Source organism: Anabrus simplex, chromosome 6 (genome assembly GCF_040414725.1).
Source record: "Anabrus simplex isolate iqAnaSimp1 chromosome 6, ASM4041472v1, whole genome shotgun sequence".
Classification (NCBI taxonomy): Eukaryota; Metazoa; Arthropoda; class Insecta; order Orthoptera; family Tettigoniidae; genus Anabrus; species Anabrus simplex.
In genome coordinates this window covers 237,844,303-237,866,989 of record NC_090270.1, presented here as the reverse complement: position 1 = coordinate 237,866,989, position 22,687 = coordinate 237,844,303, and the positions used below count along the sequence as shown (strand labels likewise).

The window sequence follows — 22,687 nt, the reverse complement described above, 5'->3', positions numbered from 1 at the left end:
CCCAAAAGGCTGTCTCAGTTAGGTGTTTCATCAGCAAAGATGGTCGCCTGAGATGGAACCAAGTGGGAAGTCTTGGATTTGAACTCTTCATATGGAAGGCGGGCTGCAATGACTGTCCTGAAAGAATGGGGCGGTCCTACCACATATGCTTGCCGCAGAATTGAAGACTCTGTAATTAGTGCCTTTCGTTTCCTCTTTGATGAATCGATGCTTCGTCTGATGATATGACATGCAGAATCAAACACTCAGAAAGAACTCAAGAACATGGAATGGACCGAGGATAAGTGGTCAACCAAGTGTATCGTAAAATACCACCAAGGCTGCATGCAGGAGGTGGCCAATGCAATTCTTTTACAATATCTTAGGCTTACAGTTGTCAATGCTTGGTCAATTACAAGCAAGTAACGGGTAGGAAGATAAAGCGGAAGAAGTTCATCCTCCAGCTGGCAAGTGAAATAACAAGGTGGAATGAGCAACAACAACAACAACAAGAGGAGGCTGTAGGACCGTATCTATCTAAAAAGCAGAAGAAGTGCTAAGTTGGTCTGTGTAAAGGCAACAAATCTAATGATGCTTGCAGCAAGTGTTTCAAAGCAGTGTGCAGAAAATATGAACAAAAAGTAAATTTGTGTGTGCAAAATGTGTTTACAGTGTTTTTCATTTTCTTAAAGTATATCTGAAAATGTACAATTGTTGCAAAGTGGACGACTATGAAAAGGTGTCAAATTTGTTAATTTTGTGAAAACTCCTTAGAGAAACAGGAACAAGGAGCAGTTGTTTGTGATTATTCATGTCTTCACAAGTAATACAAAAAGTTCATACACTAATTTTAGGTCTCTGTGTGTAAAATAAATTTGTGGAAACACAGTAGAATAAAATACATATCTTATTGTGTTCTATTTTGAACGATTCCAAGCATTTCTTATGAAGTGTCAAAATGACCCCTTACTGCTGTTCTAGGAATGTGAGATTCTCAGCTGTTCTAGTGTTAAGAACCCTTTGTTGTTATCTGACAGGAACTGTGACAGCTGCTGAAACCTGTTGCACTCCTCTTGGGCAATGACTAATGACTGACACATTAAATGAAATTATATTGAAGAGTATTGCTGGAATGAAAGATGACAGGGAAAACTAGAGTACCCAGAGATAAACCCGTCCTGCCTCCACTTTGTCCAACACAAATTTCACATAGAGTGACCAAGATTTGAACCATGGAGCCCAGCAGTGAGAGGTCAGCGTGTTATTGCCTGAGCCATGAAGGCTTACTCCCAGAGAAACAGATTTAGTAAAATAAAACATTTGCTGAAAATGATACACTGTAAATTTGGGGGTCTCACCAGTGACTTAAATGGCCTCTGTTTTACACCCTTACTCATCACCATCATCAATTTCCCTCGTCCAACTCCCACTGGTTTGGAATGTTATGGTACCTTTCCAACTTCCACTTTTCAACCACATTGTTCCACCTTAACTATGTTCCAATCCAGGTTTATTCTAATTATACTATTCTTGATCGTTTTTAAACCCCTTAGTCGGGGTCTCTGTCTTTGCCCTCTCTCCTTCAATCTGGGCCTTCTTCATCCACTTCAGAATCCTTCCCTCTTCCATCTTCTCAAGACGTCCAGACCATCTAACGATTATCCATCTCCATCCTGCCGTAAAGCTTTCCCACTCCGATTTCCTTCCTGATGACCTCATTTCTTACTCTGTCCTTTTTTTATATTTCCTATAATACTTAAAAGTTTCATTTCACTGCCCTGGATTTAGTTTTTTTTCTTGTCAGCGTCCAGGTCTCCACAGCAAATGTCAGTATTGGGCATTATTACGTCTTATACATCACCTCTTTACACTTCACTTAACAATAGGTTTCTCACACTCTGGTAGAATGCATTTCACTGTTGAATCCTTTTACTGATCTCCATATCCAGCCTTGCTTCCTGCATCAGTTTGCTTCCTAAGTACTTGAAGCTTTCCACAATATCAAGGTTTTGTCCCCTTATTTGTAATTATTACTTTCCCTTCCCTTTATCCTTTAATCAACACCATTGCCTTACTCATTTCCATGCTGATTTTCATTCCATAATTTGCATCCTTACTACAACCACTAAATACCCTCATAACCATATGAAAATCTTTCAACTTTATTTACAACCTCTTTAATGCAATTACTCCAATGAAGGTCTTTCCTTATATTAATGGGGTACTTTCATTCCACCAACACAGTAATTAAAGCTAAGAGGACTTTTCCTCTTGGTGAAACTTTCACCTGACTTTTTACTGTGTTTACCTTCATACCATTCACTGCAGTCCATCTCACAATATTGTGGAAGTCTTTTTGCAGTTGCTCACAATCCTGTAACTTATTTATTACTATATACAGTATAACATCATCTGCAAAGAGCCTTGTCTGTAATTCTATTTCTTTACTCAGACTATTTATAAGAAAACATAAAGGTCTGATAATACTGCATTGCTGAACTCCCCCTCTAACACTTTGGCTGCCACCTGATGCACACATGCATCATGTCATTTCCATGCTACATGCCGTTGACGCGCATGTGCGTCATTTTATATGATCTGGTGTTTCTTGTCTTTATTGGTCAGCACAGTGATTGGGCTTTGTTCTTTTGTAATGGCACTCAAATTGAGGTTCAAGTTACGTGTTCGGTTTATTGGTTTGTGACCTGCTTGAAATATGATGTAAATAATGGATGAAATTTGCAATGACAATGATACTGTCCTTCAAATTTCAACACTGTAAGTGCAAAATGAAATCAATGAGAAAGTGATGTAAATTGTGCCACGAAAAGGGGAAAAGAACTGACTCCATTTATTATTGTCCTCAGTTCATTGAAAATACTGAATAGTGCTTAGAGCCTTGCTTTAGGATTTACCACTAGTGCTATACATGATGTGAAAGACTACGGTAATATTCAATACTGTACCAAAAAAGTTACTGAAGGAATTCTTGATGTGAACGATTATTAAATAACAATGTAACATCATTTTTCCAATGCAATATAAATATGCTGTGTTAATAACATACACATTGATGTCGCACATATGCATCTACTGGCACCTAGGATATTATATCGTTCTTCAGTGCCAATGATTTTTCATGTGTATGTGTAAAAACTTCACTTGTAATGTTGAAACTACCATCTACTACCTTCTAAGTAATAGAAAGAAAAGAAAAACATATCAACTCCTGGGGCAATTCATAGGTTTAATTAAGGTGGCAATGAATGTGTTAAACATCACAAGATCAGATAATTTGTAATCCTTTCTAATTCTCTAAGTTCTATTTTCTAGAAATGAACCCATCCATTCAATCACTCTTTAGCTCTAGTCTAGCCTGACTAGTTTTACACAAGACACAAGACGCACAAATCATCCATACACATTGTACACCATGGTGCTTCACAGCTTGAGACTGTTCACCAACACACCCATAACAAAATCTAACAAATATGGACTGAATACTGAAATATAAGGCTGAAAGATTTTCAATGAAGTACTTTTCTCTAATATTGAGGCTACCTATCTTCCCTATGAATTAACAGACAAAAATTAGTATGCAGCTTACTTTACATGTTTCTAAATGGCACATTTTTTCTTTTATTTATTTAGGAAGCTATGAAGATCATGGGTTTACCCAGTTGGCTCCATTGGTTAGCCTGGTTCATCAAGACATTGATCTTCCTTCTGATTTCTACGGTGCTAATTGTAATACTCCTAAAAGTCAAATGGTATCCAGGTACAGATTTGGCTGTGTTCACCAATTCAGATGGCACTCTCGTCTTTGTCTTAATGCTGTTGTATATGATTGCCAGTATCTGTTTCTGTTTCATGATATCAGTCTTCTTCAGTAAAGGTAAGTCGACTAAACATTTAACTATCAAAAGGAACACATACCACAATAGGATAATCACATGATAGATCAGTGTGGGATGAGGGAAGGAAAAAAACACAAAAGGGCAAGGAAATTTTCCATTTCTTTATACACTACCATCTTCAAATAAATTGGGTCTCTCCTCATCAGTCCTAGTTCCTCCACAGTCACTTGTTGATCCCTAATGAGCTCATTTCTTCTCGGCCCCTGATAAGTTCATTTCTACTTTCCAGCTTCAACAGTCCTGAGGGGCCATTTTGACAGATCTTCAGTTTGATGTGAGAAGTGTAGGATAAGAAGAAAAGCTACATAAATTTAGGCAAAGGGAAAAGAGAGAAGGTAGAAGACTTGCACTTGTTTGTCACATTGGCCAGTGGATGTAGAATGGGTCTCAGCCCACAAGTGGTCATGGTAGTCCGTAGTCCAACAGCTCTTCACTCCAACTGGCCAACCGAGCAGAGGAGGGGTGGCCACGGTTCTATTGTGGCTCTACACCTCTGCATTCAGGAGACAGGACAGGGCTGGACCTCATAGCTGGCCCCAACTGTTGGCTGTCCTGAGAACAGTTTCTCCTGCACTCAGGCAAATGCCAGAACAATTCCTAATATAGGGCACGGCCACCAACCCCCTCATCTTTTCCGTGCATCTCCTTCACCGTAACAAATATCCCAGCCTGAGAGGCAGCACTACTGTCTAAGAGGCCCACCTCTCCATTCAGGCGTGGAATGAAACCATTTTAGTAGTAATAGTAGTACTGTCACACATTCTATTGGTGGATAGAGAGTGGGTCATGGCCCACAAGTGGCCATGGCTGGTCCGTGGTCCAACAGCTCTGTACTCCAACTGGTCAACCAAGCAAAGGAGGGGTGGCCACCGCTCTGCCGTGGCTTTATGCCTCTGCATTCGGGAGATGGGAAAGGGCTGGGCCTCATGGCTGGTCCCTACTGTCGGCTGTCCTGAGAATAGTTTTCCATGGTTTTCCATTCTCCTGCACTAAGGCGAATGCCAGGACAGTTCCTAGCATAGGCCACAGACGCCAATCCCATCACCTTCTCTGAGCATTTCCTTCACCATAACAAATCTCCCTACCTGAGAGACGGCATTACCATATAAGAGGCCTGCCTCCCCTTTCAGGGGAGGAATGAAAACATTTTAGTAGTAGTATATGTGACTTGATTTGCACTTGTTTGTTCCTTTCCATTACTTGAGTATTTTGTGAAGTATCATTAAAAGAATAGACGATAGGTTAGTCCAAAGAGCTATACATTTACTTACACCATACATTGTTCATGTTCTACCAGTGTCATGGCTTTAGTGACTCAAGATGGTTTGTTCTTTATCTGAAAAGCCTGATTTCTTTTCATTGCTATATCACCCTATGCTGTGGTTGATGCTTTCAAAGGGCCTTATCTACACCTTTCTTCCAGTACAATAGAGAAAGAGTTCTAACAATGGAGCTGTTCTGAACTCACTGAGAGCACACCCGTCTTCTCCATTTTGATATTTACTGCAAAAAATTTCTTCATGAACATGAATTTATTTAAATATATCATGATAACTTTTAGCAAAAGCAGAAACAAAAATTATTTGTCCACATTATTTACTCTCAATTCCAACTAAATTCAAATTAAACCAATTTTGGGCTTAAGGGGGTACATATTCCCATAACAACCAACCCTCTGTTTCTCTTCCTCGGTCTCTCTTTCTCACTTCTTCTTGTCTCAAGTTCTCTGGGATAGAGAGTATAAAGTCTATCATAAATGTTAAAATTATTAAAGTATGTATTTTTAGTTAATTACTTGAAAATTAAAAATACGCTGCAGACATTTAAAAATTAAACTTGTTAAATTACAATTACAAATGATTGTGATATACTAATTGAATCAGAGAAGCCTACATGGCTCAGGTGGCAGCACAGTGGCCTCTCACCGCTGGGTTCCGTGGTTCAAATCCCAGTCACTCAATGTGAGATTTGTGCTGGACAAAGCAGAGGCAGGATAGGTTTTTCTTCAGGTACTCCAGTTTGCCCTGTCATGTTTCATTCCAGCAACACTCTCCAATACCATTTCATCTGTCAGTCATTAATCATTGCCCCAGAGGAGTGTGACAGGCTTCGGCAGCCGGCACAATTCCCATCCTCGCCGGTAGATGGGGGCTTCATTCATTCCATTCCTGGCCCGGTCAAAGGACTGGAAACAGGCTGTGGATTTTTATTTCACAAATTGAATCAAATGTAGAATACAATGATTCTAAAATAATTATCAATATGAGAATTATAAATAAAATATTTCTCATTATAAATAAAATATTTCTCTTAAGGAAGGAAATTAAGCAAATATCTCCACAATACTTGCAGTATTTCCTCTCTGGATAGTGATACTGATCCACTGCTGGAAATATTCAGTAGCATGGGTTTCATCTGGGATGTCCTGTAGCAATTTCCCTATTTCAGAGATGAGGTTCTTTGCTTTGGAACACCATGGCCCAAACATTTCAACAGCAAACACAACGAAAATGTAATTATCAACAAGGCACCGACATTTATTCTGCTTTAACAGAATGGTTGCCTTAGCTGCTGACCCAGCTACGTTACAGGTGGAAAATAAGTATATAGCTGCAAGAGTGTCCACACAGGTTTCATGCCACATTAAGGATTATCCATTCTTCCAAGGTGTGACTGATAACATATAAGGATAGACATGATGCTATATAGGCTTTTGGGCTTTTGCTGTGTCAAGAAAGTAAGGTGAAATTCTTTACGTTTTGCAGAGAACTGTGCTCTGCGTCAGCAGAAGAAAATCTCAACTGTCCACAAGAAAAGCTTCTTAAACAATGTTTCCATAACACGTGCAGTATTTCCTCTCTGGATAGTGATACTGATCCACTGCTGGAAATATTCAATAATATGGGAATCATCTGCGATGTTCTGTAGCAATTTCCCTATTTCAGGGATGAGGTTCTTTGCTTTGGAACACCATGGCCCAAATATTTCAACAGCAAACATAACGAAAATGTTAACCCTGTTTATCATCATACCATTGCCTACTGTCCATCTCACAACATTACTGAGGTCATTTTGCAGTTGCTCACAATCTTGTAACTTATTTATTACTCTGTACAGAATAAATTGCCTAAAGTGCCATCAACTAAGTAAAATAGATTAAGAGAACTCTGTAATTTAGAAGTGATTGGATGAATTGTAAGGCTGAACATCAGCTGGCCCAAGAAAACCCCTTGCTGAGCCCCTCTTTGTGAAGGTATTATTTCAAAATGGAAAAAGAGATTGCTGGTATATCTATATGCCTGCCAAAGAAATGCATAAACCTTGTAAATCTTCTCTCTAATGATTCAAAGTGTTCTGAAAATCAATCTTGAGCAGCACTTTATTACTGCACAAATTCACATTCAGGAAAGAATGGACAGAATAAATGACAGCCTCACATCTATTGTGTGTATTGAATCCAAACTGATGTGGATAAAAGTATTCTTTCAATTCTTCCTTGATCTACAAGCTGAATTAGCTACCAATTGCCAAAAGTATTTCCAATAATGATGGGGCAGATTCCTCCATCCTTCTTGTTGAGTGCTATTAATTAAACATTATACATAAATGGGCAAACAGCATCGTGCACTTTACCATCCAACAAAAGGTAACATAACCATGTTATGGCCTGGAGGAAATGGTTGCCAGTATCACCTCCCGATTTAGAGACTGGATCTTTGATATGATGAGGCCTAATCACATCAATAGGTACCAGAAGACAAACAACTGGCGAAAAATCTGATTGCTTGAAGAACAGATTGTTCAGACACAGACAAATTCTGGGTATCATTACTGGGAGGTTCTGGAAAAGAAAGAAGCCAAGTTGGAGGAGGATGCTTGTCTATAAAGTTGCAAAAGTAGGATGTATTTGATTCACTAATCCCTAATCAGATGAAAGTGTTTGCACAGCCCCTCAAATACCGCCATCCGAAACTTTAGTCTCAATGAGACGTGATTTTGGAAAAGGAGGTTCTTTTTTTTCTATTTTTGGCCATAAAAGATGACCATTTAAATACTAGAAACAAGAGATAGTGGTTTATTTTTTGGAATTTTTAGGGATCCAAAGAGCAATAAAAACAAAGACCAGGAGAGCTTTCCAACAGTCCTCAGTGTTATCTGAAATGCAGTGTTCTATAACGTGATATAGCTTTCAGTGGTGAAATTCCTAGCACCCTTGGGAATAGGATGTACAATATGTATATTATTCTTATAAGAAGCCAGTTCCTCATAAAAATAATCCCATAATGTGTTAAGCATACCATCTTCCATAACAGGTTTATTGAGCTTTGGACCAATGAATATGAAGACCTCTCATAACTTTGAAAAATTAATCACAGAGAGGACAGTTTATTATTAACTCAGCTCCACTGATAAAAGAAGATTGGGAATTTCTTAGTACTTTGCAAGATGGACATACCCATGTGGCAGCAACATCAGTAAGAGACTCAACTCCTCATCATAGACACCAACACAAACTCCATGGATCCATGAATGACATAGCTCACAGAGAAGTAATAAATTGCATGTAGAACCTCTTTTCCTACATAGACAGCAAACAATTTGTTCATTATCTTCCAATTTGGCACAGACAGTAATGAAGGATAACTAATGACAACTACCGGTGCCAGTATTTAAAACATTGATTATATACTGGAAATATGTGACACAGGCATACAAATTTGTGAAAATGGTTACTGTTCCCTAAGTTAGATGGTGCAAACATCATCTATGTGGTGTTCACTAACGGAATATTTCTTTGGGAGGCACCAACAAGAATTAACATACTGGGCGAGTTGGCCATGCGGTTAGGGCCACACAGCTGTGAGCTTGCAACCGGGAGATAGTGGATTCGAACCCCACTGTCGGCAGCCCTGAAGATGGTTTTCCGTGGTTTCCCATTTTCACACCAGGTAAATGCTGGGACTGTACCTTAATTAAGGCCACAGCCGCTTCCTTCCCATTCCTAGGCCTTTCTTGTCCCATTGTCGCCATAAGACCTATCTGTGTCGGTGCGACATAAAACAAATAGGAAAAAAAAAAATAATAGCAAGAATTTATACAATCAATGACAGCAAGAAAATATAAACAAGATGGCTGCCATCTTGTTCATTGCAAAACTTAAGAATTTAATAAAGCTCATCCACGACAGACAACCCAATCAAACGAGTATAACACATACACAAACCACGCAATCAGTCGATCATTGCCAAACGAAGCACAGTTTGGTCAATTTCAATAGAGATATTGCTTGACTGAAATCACTCAGTAAATCCATAGCCTCCTACTATCAATCAATTAAATTAATCAGTCAAAAAATTAAATTACCAGTATTGTTTTAACTGGAAAGGACATTTATAGTATTTCATTTTAAAAAACGAAAAGTTTTACTAACGTTACTTTATTTTGCCTTCACAGCAAACACAGCAGCCACTATTGCTGGTGTAGCATGGTTTTTGTCCTATGCACCATACATGTTTATGCAACAAGATTATGAGAACACACCATTGACAAGTAAGGTGATGGCATGCTTGGCTTCCAACACAGCAATGGCATATGGATTTCAGCTATTAATCATGTTTGAAGGAACTGGTAAGTATATTTTCAGATAGTATAATTCTAGGAATAGAAAACCATTAATTAGTTAGTTGGATATTTCATTCAGTTACAATCATAATTCAAATCAATTTATTTTGATGAGCACACAACACATGCCATAAAACAAACTGAATGAAATAAGTAAAGAAAGGTTTCACACAAATTTAACGTAATACAGTGGAACCTTGATATCTTGAATCACCTTGGGAGCTAAATTTTATTTCGAGTTATAGTATATAATTGAATCATATGTATCTATGGGCTTATACTGAATACATTATTTTTAATAGTACTTAAAAATATACAAACAAACTCTATTTTACTTTATCATTTTAATTATAACCCTTATTATAGTAAATTTGTAGAAGACAGGATACAGTACATACAGCAGTGAAACAAGAAACATACCTCCATAAACACCTTTGGAAAAAATCCATTAGGCTCTTCTATTTGTTACGGTTAACCTTTCCTCCCTTCACGTTAAAACTTATCGTCAATACTACGCAGCCGAGATTCGTAAATGAAGTTTGTCATCCGCGACTTCGGGGGTTGTTTTCGTATGTGACCAGTAATGAATTCACACCCGAGAAACAGCGAGGATTCGCCGAATTTCTGATCACTAGAAGTTTTAGAATTTTGGTTCCCATCGTAATAGCTCCAAGCATCACTGTAACCCTTTCTTTACTTGTTAACTGTTCCTCACAAACCACATATGCTGTATTGCACAGTTAATTTTGCACAAAATTTGAGTTACAGCGAGAAATTCATGTAACCACATTTCCAGTACAATGATAGAGAAATAAATACAAGTGAAGAATAGGAAAAACATCCAGGAAATTTAAGTTATTTCAAGATATTGAAAACTTGAGTAATGGAGGTTCGAGATATTGAGGTTCGACTATAATGCAATGATAAAAATCAAGCATGTGCAATATTTTCTACACCACAATATTGCTTCCTATTTTTATAATGATGAAGCTGCATTTTATGTTGTTACACACCATGGTGCAAATGCCTTGGTAAGTCACTCTTTCTTTATATCTTCTCTTTGTCCTTATTTGACTGCTAGTAAACAGTTCACCTCACTCAGCGCTTTCTCTTTTGGTCAGTTATGATGTAACAGTAACAATATATCTTTCTGATTGATTGATTGATTGATTGATTCAGCTCAGTCTACTAGTATTTAAAAATGCTATATGTCAACCTCATTTCAGTAGATTTACCAGCACATTTTTTAAAAATTTCCGACAGAAGGCAGTGACTTACCATGTATGCACATGCACTCTAACCATGTGTGCTTACATGATATCTGTCTAACCATAACTCTTATTAGTCAATGCTGGTAATGCTGTCATAATTGTGTCATAAAATGTAAATTTTACCAGCAAAATAGGGGAATGATGAAGATAATTCCAACTGTGAGCATTCTCTTATTTCCTGTCCAAGAAGCAACTACAAATAAAACTAGACCATATACAATAGTAATCTATTTCAGGTGTAGGTCTGCAGTGGGATGATATATGGTCACCAGCTAGCCAGGATGATGACCTAGTTATTGGCTACATATTGTTGATGCTGATCTTAGATTCATTCATATACCTTTTAATCACTGTATATGTGGAAGCTGTTTTCCCTGGAGACTATGGAGTACCAAAACCATGGTATTTCTTCCTGCAGGTAAAGCTTTATAAATTCATATTATTTATGATACTGATCAACTTGACAATAGGTATAGTAACATGTTATTACAGCAGATGGTTAATGAGTACTAATAATATTTCTGTGTAGAGAAGTGTGCAAATCATTCTGAACACAGGAGTTTCTAAGGCTGGTTCTTGTTTTCAAATTTGTTTAACGTCACACCAACACAGATAAGTCTTATGGTGACGATGGGATAGGAAAGGCCTAGGAGTGGGGAGGAAGTGGCCATGGCCTTAATTAAGTAACAGCCCCAGCATTTTCCTGGTGTGTAAATGGGAAACCGCAGAAAACCATCTTCAGGGCTGGCAACAGTGGGGTTCGAACCCACTATCTCCCAGATGCAAGCTCACAGCTGCATGCCTCTAACTGCACGCCCAACTCTCCCAGTCTAAGGCTGTTTAGAACTAATGTTGGCAGAATAGTGTATTCTTAAATAAAAATTAATATTCTTACAGCCAATAATACTATTTAATACTTAACATTTTATTTTTGAGCACGCATGTTTCACCTTGTTTAAAGGCGACTTCAGTGCATAATTCTTTTTTCACCTCCACAAACAGTTCAATGTTTAACCTCAACCACAGGCATGCATGGCAAGAGCTGTCAATGCAGAAGTGTAGTCTCTGATAGCACTGCTGTATTTAGTACTGTTGTCGGCACAAGAAGAAAACAATGGGTATGAAATGCCTTGTATGGTGTTCTTTTACATTTTTTCACCCAATTATTGAAAACAGGAATGTAATATACTGCAATCTTTAATTAACATATGTCTACCTCATAGTTGTTCCGTTTAATGATATGGGGCCAGGGATGAGTAGAGATGAAATTACATGGCATAATTTTATGGCTGAATGAACTTCCTGTCGCCAACCTCAGTTGGAGAGCTGATGAAGATGTAATGAATGTTGGTGAATGAAACTGGGTACCAGTAAGGAAACAGAAGGAATCAGCTGTGGTCTATCAATGAATAAGAAGAACTGTCCTGGCATTTGCCTTGAAGTGAAAATGAAAAATCACAGAAAAACCATTCCCGGGACAGCTGATGGTGAGGTTTGAACCTTCTCATTTCCTGAAAGCAGAGCTTGGCTCTACAGCTGTAGCACATGAACACATGCAACCACACTGCTCAGTAATCTTTAATTAATATATTCTCATTCTCGTGCCAACACTGCGTGTAAATGGATTAGATGGCTACACATATAGTGATGTCTGTGAAATTCTATTAGGAAGCACTGAACAGTGAATTAAATTAGTGAAATAATAAACATTCAATGATTAAGTGAAATAAAAATTAAACTAAACACTAACTTCCTGTGAAGAGGAGCGGAGTGAATATCGTGATTAATGGGTTACTGTGTAGAAGGGCTGCTGAATGAAGGTATCACAGATTTCAGCAACCACTTTGCGATCTTCAGCCCTGGGTTTGGTGTATTCAAGTGCCGAGTATTGTGCACCTGTTTGGATGAACAGTCATCATACAAGGCTTGTTGACACCCAGCTTAATACCACAATGCGCATCATATCTGGCGCAATCACATCTACTCCAGTTCATTGGCTTCCACTGCTAACTGGTATAATGCCACCTGATCTACGCCGATCTAATGCCCTTATGAAGGAATTTCACAAGATCTCAAGAAATCCTAGTCTACCCGTGAATAGTGACCTGCCACTTCTGAATCTTAACAGACTAAAATCACGCCATCCAACTCTGCGTGATGCCTCTAACATGGATGCTAAAGATTTTAAATCTCTTGATGAGTGGAAAAGTAGATGGGAAGCAGCAACGGATGTGCGCCTTCATACCTTCTTCTCAGGTCCCAGACTTCCAAGTGGATCCCACCTACCACGCAAGACCTGGACTGCCCTGAATAGAATCAGAACAGGACATGGTCGGTGCAGAGCCGCTCTCCATAAGTGGAAAAAGCTACCTAACCCAGACTGTGACTGCGGAGCTCCACACCAGACTGTTCGTCATATCGTCAGGGAATGTAGGATTCGAGCCTATCACGGTGATGAGGATGACTTCCTGCTGCTAACTCCGGATGCTGCACGCTGGATCGAAGAATTAGACATTCAATTGTGAAGCACAAGTTGCTTTGTTTCTCAGCTGTAAATATGTATATATGTATATTACTGATTATGTCTGTATAAGCCATACGCTAAATAATAATAATAATCACAGATTTAAATGAGACTATGGAGTAGATAGGTGGAAAACTGGGAGTGAGATTTGTAGGTTCTAATAGATGGGTAGGAGATAAGGATCCTCACTCAGATGGCCTTACCGAGCAAGGTGACCATGCAGTTAGGGGCGTGCACCTGTGATCTTGCATTCGGCAGATAGTGGATTCGAACCCCACTGTCAGCAACCCTGAAGATGGTTTTCAGTAATTTCCCTTTTTCACACAAAGTAAATGCTGGGCCTGTACCTTAATTAGGGCCACAACCACTTCCTCCCTACTCCTAGCCCTCTCCTATCCCCATCAACACCATAAGACCTATCTGTGTTAGTGCAACGTAAAGTAACTTGTAAAAAGAAAGAAAAAAATGAAAAACCAGATAGCATTCACTTGAAATGAATGAATGAATGGAATGACATCAGTAGATGAAGAAGTTTGAGTGGTGTCTTTAAAAGTAGGAAAGATCACAATATGAAGATAAAGTTGGAATTCAAGAGGACAATTGGGGGAAATATTCATTTATAGGAAGGGGAGTTAGGGATTGGAATAACTAACCAAGGGAGATGTTCAATATAGGTATTGGAATAACTAACCACGGGAGATGTTCAATATAGGGATTGGAATAACTAACCAAGGGAGATGTTCAATGATGTTCAATAAATTTCCAATTTCTTTGCAATCATTTAAGAAAAGGCTAGGAAAACAACACACAGGGAATCTGCCATCTGGGTGACTGCTCTAGATGCAGATCAGTAGTGACTGATTGAATCACTTTGGTTAGGAGGTTTGTTTAGAAGGGTTATAGTTATAGGTAAGTACATTCATTCAGGGAAAAAGAGTAGTTCAGGGAGCAATGATCGGACTATAGGTAGCTGGAAAGTTGTTAGCATCAAACTGTAGAAGTACTATAAAGAAAGGAATAGAATTACAAAATTTAATGGATACAGTATATACACAGGTATTTACCAGATATTGTATTAAGAGTTGAATCATTGCTGAGAAGTGGTATTATAGGTATGCATATTTTTTCCCAGAATTGGAGTGTTTTTTCATAGAGACCGGATAGAATCAAGAGGAGAGGGAGTTATTCATACTGAAAAAAGAAGAATTAATTTAAACTAGGAAAAAATTAAAGATGAGAAATATGAAATTCTAGGAGCAAAGCTCATCTCTAAATAAAATAAGTAACTTGGTGTTTGTGCAATGTACAGCCCTGGAAAATAAAATTCTGACTCAGAATTTTTTGATAAGATAATCAGTTATGAGGGGAACAACATGATTTTAATGGGCAATCTCAGTTTACCAAATATTAACTAGGATGATAATGTAAATGACAGAAAGTATGACCAATAAATGGTAAATTAGTTAATCTGGGTATGACAGCTGAATCAGAAAGCAATGGAACCAACTAGAGGGAAGAATATACACGATGTGGTGCTGATAAAATCAGATGAGCTCTATAAAGAAACTTAAGTGAAAGATGGTTATCATGAAGTTGTTTTAGTAGTAGTTAAAATTAAATGTGATAGAAAGGAAGGCTGTAAAATCAGGTCTATTAACCCTAGAATACTAACCTGTCATTATTTTTAATAAGAAGAAATTGCACACAAATGTGCATTACATTTAAGAAAAGGCTAGGAAAACAACACGGGGCAGTTTGGCAACATAGCCTGCTGCTCCAAAACCGGAAGTTCCTATGCACTAAACGCCTCGCTACCTTCAGTTGGAAGCAAGCTGCATTGTTGGAAGTGTTTATCCGTGATCCCAGTTGTTTTGAAAAGTAGTATTGTATCAGTGTTGTCGTGTCTGACTCGTTGGCTGAACGGTCAGCGTACTGGCCTTCGGTTCAGAGGGTCCCGGGTTCGATTCCCGGCCAGGTCGGGGATTTTAACCTTAATTGGTTAATTCCAATGGCACGGGGGCTGGGTGTATGTGTTGTATTCATCATCATTTCATCCTCATCACGACACGCAGGTCACCTACGGGTGTCAAATAGAAAGACCTGCACCTGGCGAGCCGAACCCGTCCTGGGATATCCCGGCACTAAAAGCCATACGACATTTCAGTGTAGTCGTAAAATTTATGACATGTTAGTATTACTGCAAGTTTTTGTTGTTTGAGATTGAAATGAGGTTTCCTTCACTTTTCTGAATAGAGTCTTCTTGAAAACAGTACTAAATCAACTCCAAGTGTTTTTCAAGATAATATGGAAAGAATTCTATCACTTCTGCCAAAATAGAGGCAATGTTATGAAACAGGATTTTGGTAGCTCCAGTGATGAAGCAGATTCTGAAACTTTTTCAACATACAGGTTTCAACTTGATTGAGACAGAGTGCATGGTGCAGACCTGTCTTACGATTTGCAGCAGTATTCTGAAAATAAATGGGTAGGGAGCTTGAGGCCTGCTGCTACATGAGTATCTGTGACTAGTAGTCCTGAATTTCAAGACAGTGGTTTGGACGATGAATACATTCTGTCTGATTTTAGTTGTGAAAATTCCAGTGACAATGAACCTGCTGTCAAGAAGAGGTATATTGCTCAGTTATCTAGTACACACCCAGATGGTGCAGATGACATGAAGACTATTCCAATGCCAGCATCAAATTCATGTGAAAATAATCCGCAAGCATGCCTCTTTGGTCCAAGTCATTCTTCCGTAATCATACCTTCAAAATCTTATTTCAGACCCAAGAATGGCCACTGTTGGACCATAATACCACATTCTTTAGCAACCAGAACAGCTAGAAGGAACATTGTGCATTTCATTCAAGGACACAAAGGGCAAGCAAGAGAAGCCCAAGATCCAGTAGACGGTTTTTCATCATTTATAAATGATAAAAAATGACAGAACATTGTTAAAAATACCAATGAGGAAATGCAAAGAAAGCAAACTAAATACTCAAAGTTAATTGAGGAGCTAGATGCAATAACAGTGTAAGTCTACTTACGCTGTTATTGCATGAATACTGTTTTCAGATTTCCAGGTCCCTTCACTACAACCCAGTCCAGGTCTTAGTTCGCTAGGATGCCGCTAGAGGTCAGGAGCTCACTAAAACTGGTACCATGCGCTACGCTGTTATTGCATGATGCATGCTTCACGAGTGGCACGTTCAGTTGCCGCCAGTTCTCTGGCTGAAGAAGATGTCACCGAGTAGAAGAGAAGGTTTTGTGGCGTCACATTTAATAAAAGACTGGGTATCAGCACTTTGACCTATGTTTCTAAGAATGCCCTCTGCTAAAAGCAACAATTTCATGATACAGAAGTTTGTGTGACTTTATTACCAAAATGGTGTTGTATCAGAGTCATAGGCCTACACTCCTATGTGCCATTTATCTTCTTAAAGAGGAATGATAGCTTTCTCAGTTTTAATGATTTGAGGCTACATGATGTAAGAAAGTGTAGTGTAAAAGCAGACAAAAGGGTTGATGTTATTTCACTGATGAAATACTTAAAAACTGAATATTGAGGGGTATGTGAAAGTCATGTCTGTGTGTAATGATTCCCTAGAGTCTGCTAATGCAGCATGTGAAGATGAATCATCCTGATTTTGATCAATGATGCATTTGAGTATTTCAAACAAGTAAGACTCACAATGTCTAAATACCAATTATATACTTAGTGATCTGTTTTTTATTCCTTTTCTTTTCTTTTCTTTTAGGTTTAGAGAATCATTTTGTAAATGAATATAGGAATAAAAGTTGTTCAGAAAGGAATGTTACTAATTTTATAACATTTCAACTATTTGTTGGGGGGGGGGGGGGGGGCAATTACCGTAGCCTAATACCATAGTTGGAGAGAGTGCTGTAACAAAATCCTCTCGACCCTTCATGCAAAAGAAGGAAAAAGGTGAATATTAAATAAAGAATAAACTTTATGGTTTTACATTTCTTAGTTTTTTTTTTTTTTTTTAGGAATCTGTTCTTAATTTTGGTAAGTTTAGACATTTTGGAGAACTGAGGTGGGATAAACTGCCACTTCTCTTCCTCTATAGTGGTCGATCATGCTTTCCTAACTCCCTGATCAATACCGGTGTATGGGAAAATATAATATTCCTGCTCTTCATGCAATAACAGCGTATAAAATGAAACTTTAAATAACTCTGTCTTTCTTATTAGCTAACAGATCAATAAAATTCTTTGGGAAATACATTTCCTGGCTCTTTTAAATGTCCCTAAATGAAATTCATGTTGCTTCTTAATATTACTTTTAACTCAGAACATTTATAAACTTCAAGCTTCTGTTTGTCAAAATAACGTAAGTCTACTTACGCTGTTATTGCATCCAACTCCTCAATTGCAGCTAGCTATATCTGAAACTTGTGTTGATGAGGTGAGGGGCATAGTTGGGCTATTAATTTTATCTGCTGCATTCAAAGACAATCATCTGCCAACTGATGAAATGTTTGACACAAGTTTGTGTGGTTCTGTATACAAAGCAACTTGCAGAAAGGACAGATATGAGTTATTAGACAGCATGCGTTTTGATGATAAAGGTACAAGGGCCGACACCAAAAAAATGATCCCTTTACGCACATATGAGAGATATAGGATATATTCATCACAAATTGTTCCCGTTATTACACTCCTGGTTCGTACATTACAGTTGATGAGCAGCTGCTAGCTTTTCGAGGTTGTTGCGAATTTCATACGTTCATTCAAAACAATCCAACAAAGAATGGAATAAAGTTAGTAATAATGAGCTATGTGGCTACCAAGTACACGATAAATGCTATGCTGTATGTTGTAGGGAACAACTATTGGTGGGATTTAACTCGGTGAGCTTTGTTTTTTCAAAGAACTTACAAAACCAATTCATGGGAGCAACAGAAATGTGATGACAGATAATTGGTTCACATCCATTCCTTTGGCAGATGAGTTAATGAATAAACCCTATAAGTTAATCACTGTAGGAAATTTATGGATGAATAAAAGGGAAATTCCTCCTGATATGTTGGCTACCGGTACTAAGCATCACATATTTTCTGTTTTGACAGAGAAAAAACTCTGGTGTCATTCATGTCTAAATCTAAGAAATTTGTAATTTTACTATCCATGATACAAGAAGGGGCTGCTGTATCCCCAGAAGAAAAGAAAAAGAAAACAAAATTATAAACTGTTATATTGGTACTCAATCTGGACAGGATAATTTCGACCAAATGTGGTTACTCCATGAACTCCAGCAGGAAAACACGATGTGGCCAATGTGTGTCTTTTATGGGATTATATATGCAGCATGTATCAATTCATGGGTTATTTATTGTCACAGTGCACAACAGATGAAACAGAAATCCCTCAGCTGGCATAAATTTATGCTTGGCTTGCACAGTGCTCTGATGCAACCATGGTTGGAGAAATGCAGCAGTATCCCAAATTTGCTGCAATCAACTCACACAACAATCAAAAACATCCTTGGTGAAAATGAGCCTTCTGGAAATGGGGTTCCAGCCCAGACAAAGAGAACAGTTTGTGCAGTATGCCTATCACGTTTAAAAAGAATGAAGACCAATTTCTGTGGACACTGACACCACGCTATGTGTGCCCAACATCGTGCAAATTTGCTGTGTTTTGTGTGATGAATTAACAATCAAATCAGACCTTTTATTGTTGAATTTTAGCTTTGTACTTCTTGAGACTGCATACATTACTTCAAGGTGTACAGTTTTTAATTTGTAGCATCATAAAGTTTAAATATAAAGAATCATAATTTCTATGAGTGATTTGTATTTCTGTAACTCCTACTGTAGGTAATGTTAGTATTCTAGGGTTAAACATAGGCCTACTAAACATGCTGGATAAGAGAGGCATGAGGGAATTTTAAAAAAAGTAATTATAATTGGTGGAAAATGGTAAATAAAAATTTAAACCACCATTTTCTGATCTTTTATCTTCACCTCCATCATTCTGGACTTCTTCTCTCTTATTTTGGCTTTTTCCATCTTCCTATGGTAGGTTTAAAGCAGTTGTGGAGGATTGTAAAAACAGATATGTTCCTTTAAAGGCAGTAAGGAATGGTAAAGTCCCTCTATGTTATAACAGAGAAATAAAGATTTTAAGAAGAAGGTGAGGTTAGGAAGAAATAGAGTTGAAATGGTTGTAGAAGTAATGAGAGATTGAAGGTGCTTAACAGGAAATTAAATTTAGTGAAGAAGTCAGCTAAGAATAACATTGATGGCAAGTATAATTTCCTGTCACATGAATTTTAGCAACAAATGGAAAAAGACAGAAAAAGGTTCTAGGAAGGACGTAAATCATAAATAAGGAATCATAAATGACCAAGGGGAGTGTTTATGTGAGGATTTACAAAAGGTGAAGGTATTCAGCATTTAAGATAGTGGAACATAAGGATAACATCCACATAGAGGAGGCAACTAATACCTGTAAAGCACTGAAATTTGCTTCTGATAACAAAGATATTTACAAGAAGAGATGAGTTGTAAACTAGAAAAGCAGCTGGAAGTGCAAAAGATTTCACAAAATATACTAAAGGCAATTGGTTGGGATATAGTACCATATCTGAAGTACCATACTTATTTGATTGTTCTTTGCATGAAGGAGCTATATCAAATGAATGGAGAAGTGCTATAGTAGCCCCAGTGTACAAAGGAAGGTGCAATAAACATAAAGCAAATAATTACAGGCCAGTTAGCTTGAGATGTGTTGCATGTAAGCTCTGGGAAAGCTTTCTTTCTAATTTTATAAGATAGGCTACATTTGCAAAATAATGTCTAGTTTTATAGAAGGTTTAGGAAAGGTTATTCCATTGAGGCACAACTTGGAGATATTTTAGACTGAGGTCAAATGGACTGTATTGCTAATGAGTCATGGCAGACTACCAACGAAAATGAGGTCTATTATATTAGATAAAAGAGTGATCGAATTGGAGGTTAAATTTCTTAAAAAAAAAAAAAAAAAAAAAAAAAAAGGATTAAGAGAATTACAGTAGATGAAACATTATCTGATCCAGTAGTGAAGGACTAGGAGTAAAGAATGGAATCACACATAAGACTTTTTGTAGATGATGTTTTACTGTATAGAGTAATAAATAAGTTGCAGGATTGTGAGCGAATGCAAAATAACCTTGATAACATAGTGAGACTGACAACAGACGATGGTATCATGCGAAAACAGGGTGAAAATTCAAGTTCATAAGAGAGGCTTGAGGGAATTTTTAAAAAGTAGGCAGTTATGATTGGTGGAAAATGATAAATCTTCTTTAGCATAATCACATTAACTAAGTTGTAAATGATGGTTACAGATCTCTTAATGTGGTTATGAGGGTATTTAGAGGTTGTGGTAAGGTTGTTAAGGGGAGGGCATATAAGTCATTGGTAAAACCCCAATTAGAGCATGGTTCCAGTCTATGGGACCCTCACCGGGATTATGTGATTCTGAAACTGGAAAAGATCCAAAGGAAAGCAGCACAATTTGTCCTGGATGATTTCCAACAAAAGAGTACCGGTAGTGTTTGTAAACTTTTGGCAGGGATGACTTTAAAGTACGTAAGGAAATGAGCTGCTTGACTAAGGGGTATGTTCAGAACTGTCAGTGGAGAGATGGCGTGGAATGGCATTAGTCAATGAATAAGTTTGAGTCAAAAGCTTTTATAGGTAGGATAGATAATATGAAGATAAAATTGGAAATCAAAAGGGAAAATTGGGGCAAATATGTGTTTATAGGAAGAGGAAATAGGAACTGGAATAATTTACTAAGGGAAAGTTTGATAGACTTTCAGCTTCTTTGAAATTGTTTAAGAAAAAATTAGGTAAACAATTTTTATAGGAAATCTGCCACCTGAGTATCAGCCCAAAATGCAGATCATCGGTGACTGATCATACCTGACAATTTATTTAGCATACATTATGAGGACAAGTAAAAATAATTGCATCAATACAGATGTGAGCAGGTTTGCCAGATATCTCAATTTAGGTAGGATTCTCCCTATTTTCCTGGTGAAAAACCCAACTCCCCATATAACCCAGTCGGATTGGTAACATTCCTGACTATCCCAAAGTTGACAATATTTCACGTAATTTATTCTTTACTCCTAATAGTTTATTAGAAGAATATTTTACATAATTTAGTCTCTAAGGTATCCATTAATATTTTGTGAGATTCCAAACTAAAAGCCTGTATTGTGAACGTAACATAGTTGACGAAGATATTAAAACAGTGTTCGTAAACAGTACTTCCTTGAGGCAAGTCAAACCATGTTAGATCATTTGTTTCTCACTCACTGGCCATTTCACTTGTATTATGTGTATTATTTGACATATTCAGAACTAGAATTATAAAATTATAATTTGAGGACATTACTATCTCACATTGTACATGGGTATTATCTAGGTTTTGAAATGTCAGTTTCATTTTCATTCATTTTATTCAGAAAAACCTCACAGTCCTGGATATCAACCTTGGGAAGTAATTGAGTAAAAATAATCAAATTACTTGCAATGAGTAATTTTGTAGTAATTTTTACTTGCAATCATTACTTTTAATAAATGTTATTTTTACTCATAATTTACTTCTTGAAATATAGTATAGCATAATGGTTAGTGTTATTAACTGCCATCCTCGGGGGTCTGATTCCCGGTACTGCCAGAAATTTAAGAATGGCAGGAGAGCTGGTATGTGGTTCAAATGGTTCATTCAGCTCACCTCCATTGGGGGTGTTCCTGAAAAGAGCTGCAGCCCCTCAGGATGAGGACACGAGTTTACTTACTTTTTCTTCTTGAAATAAAATTGTAATCGTAACATTCTAGTAATCAGTATACACTACATTGCATGGAAGAAGCAAACGGGAAGCAATTAAGTGATGATGAAGATGACTTTTTCAGTTTTACTTCAACAGAATGAATAGCTTCATCAATGCTAGCTGAGGTACCTTCTTGCCCCTCCAGTACTTCCAAAGACATCAAAGTTCAAGCATTTGAAGCATCTTTTCAGCACCTTTCCCACAAAAGGTCAAAGCTTAGCAATTAAAATGTTGAGAACCAATTGCTTTTGAAATATTTATTGTGGCAAAAAAACTTTTGAAAGTTCCAGGGTATCATATTCAGTCTCCTTAAGTTGTTGAAGGTTGTGAAAAATGGCATGTATCATTAAAGGTAGTAAGAAATGGTAAATATGCACTATATTAAAATAGAGAAATAAAGAGATTAAGGGGGAAGTGCAGGTTGGAAAGAATGAAAGTCCCATTGGTCGAAAAATAATTTCACCATCAGAATGTTGGCCAGCAGGGCAGGGAATGTGGTGGTATGCAATTTCTAATCACTAGA

General features: G+C 37.6%; 1 protein-coding gene across 2 annotated transcripts in view; it reads left to right on the top strand.

Moving 5' to 3' along the window:
- Abca3 (ATP binding cassette subfamily A member 3) overlaps positions 1-22,687 on the top strand; it is a 271,865-nt gene that overhangs the window by 89,075 nt on the left and 160,103 nt on the right. For both annotated transcript variants that reach the window (XM_067150289.2, XM_067150288.2), the window contains exons 7-9: positions 3,631-3,874; positions 9,351-9,524; positions 11,026-11,207. In XM_067150289.2, coding sequence (XP_067006390.2) covers positions 3,631-3,874; positions 9,351-9,524; positions 11,026-11,207 — 600 coding nt within the window. The remainder of the gene's footprint in view (positions 1-3,630; positions 3,875-9,350; positions 9,525-11,025; positions 11,208-22,687) is intronic.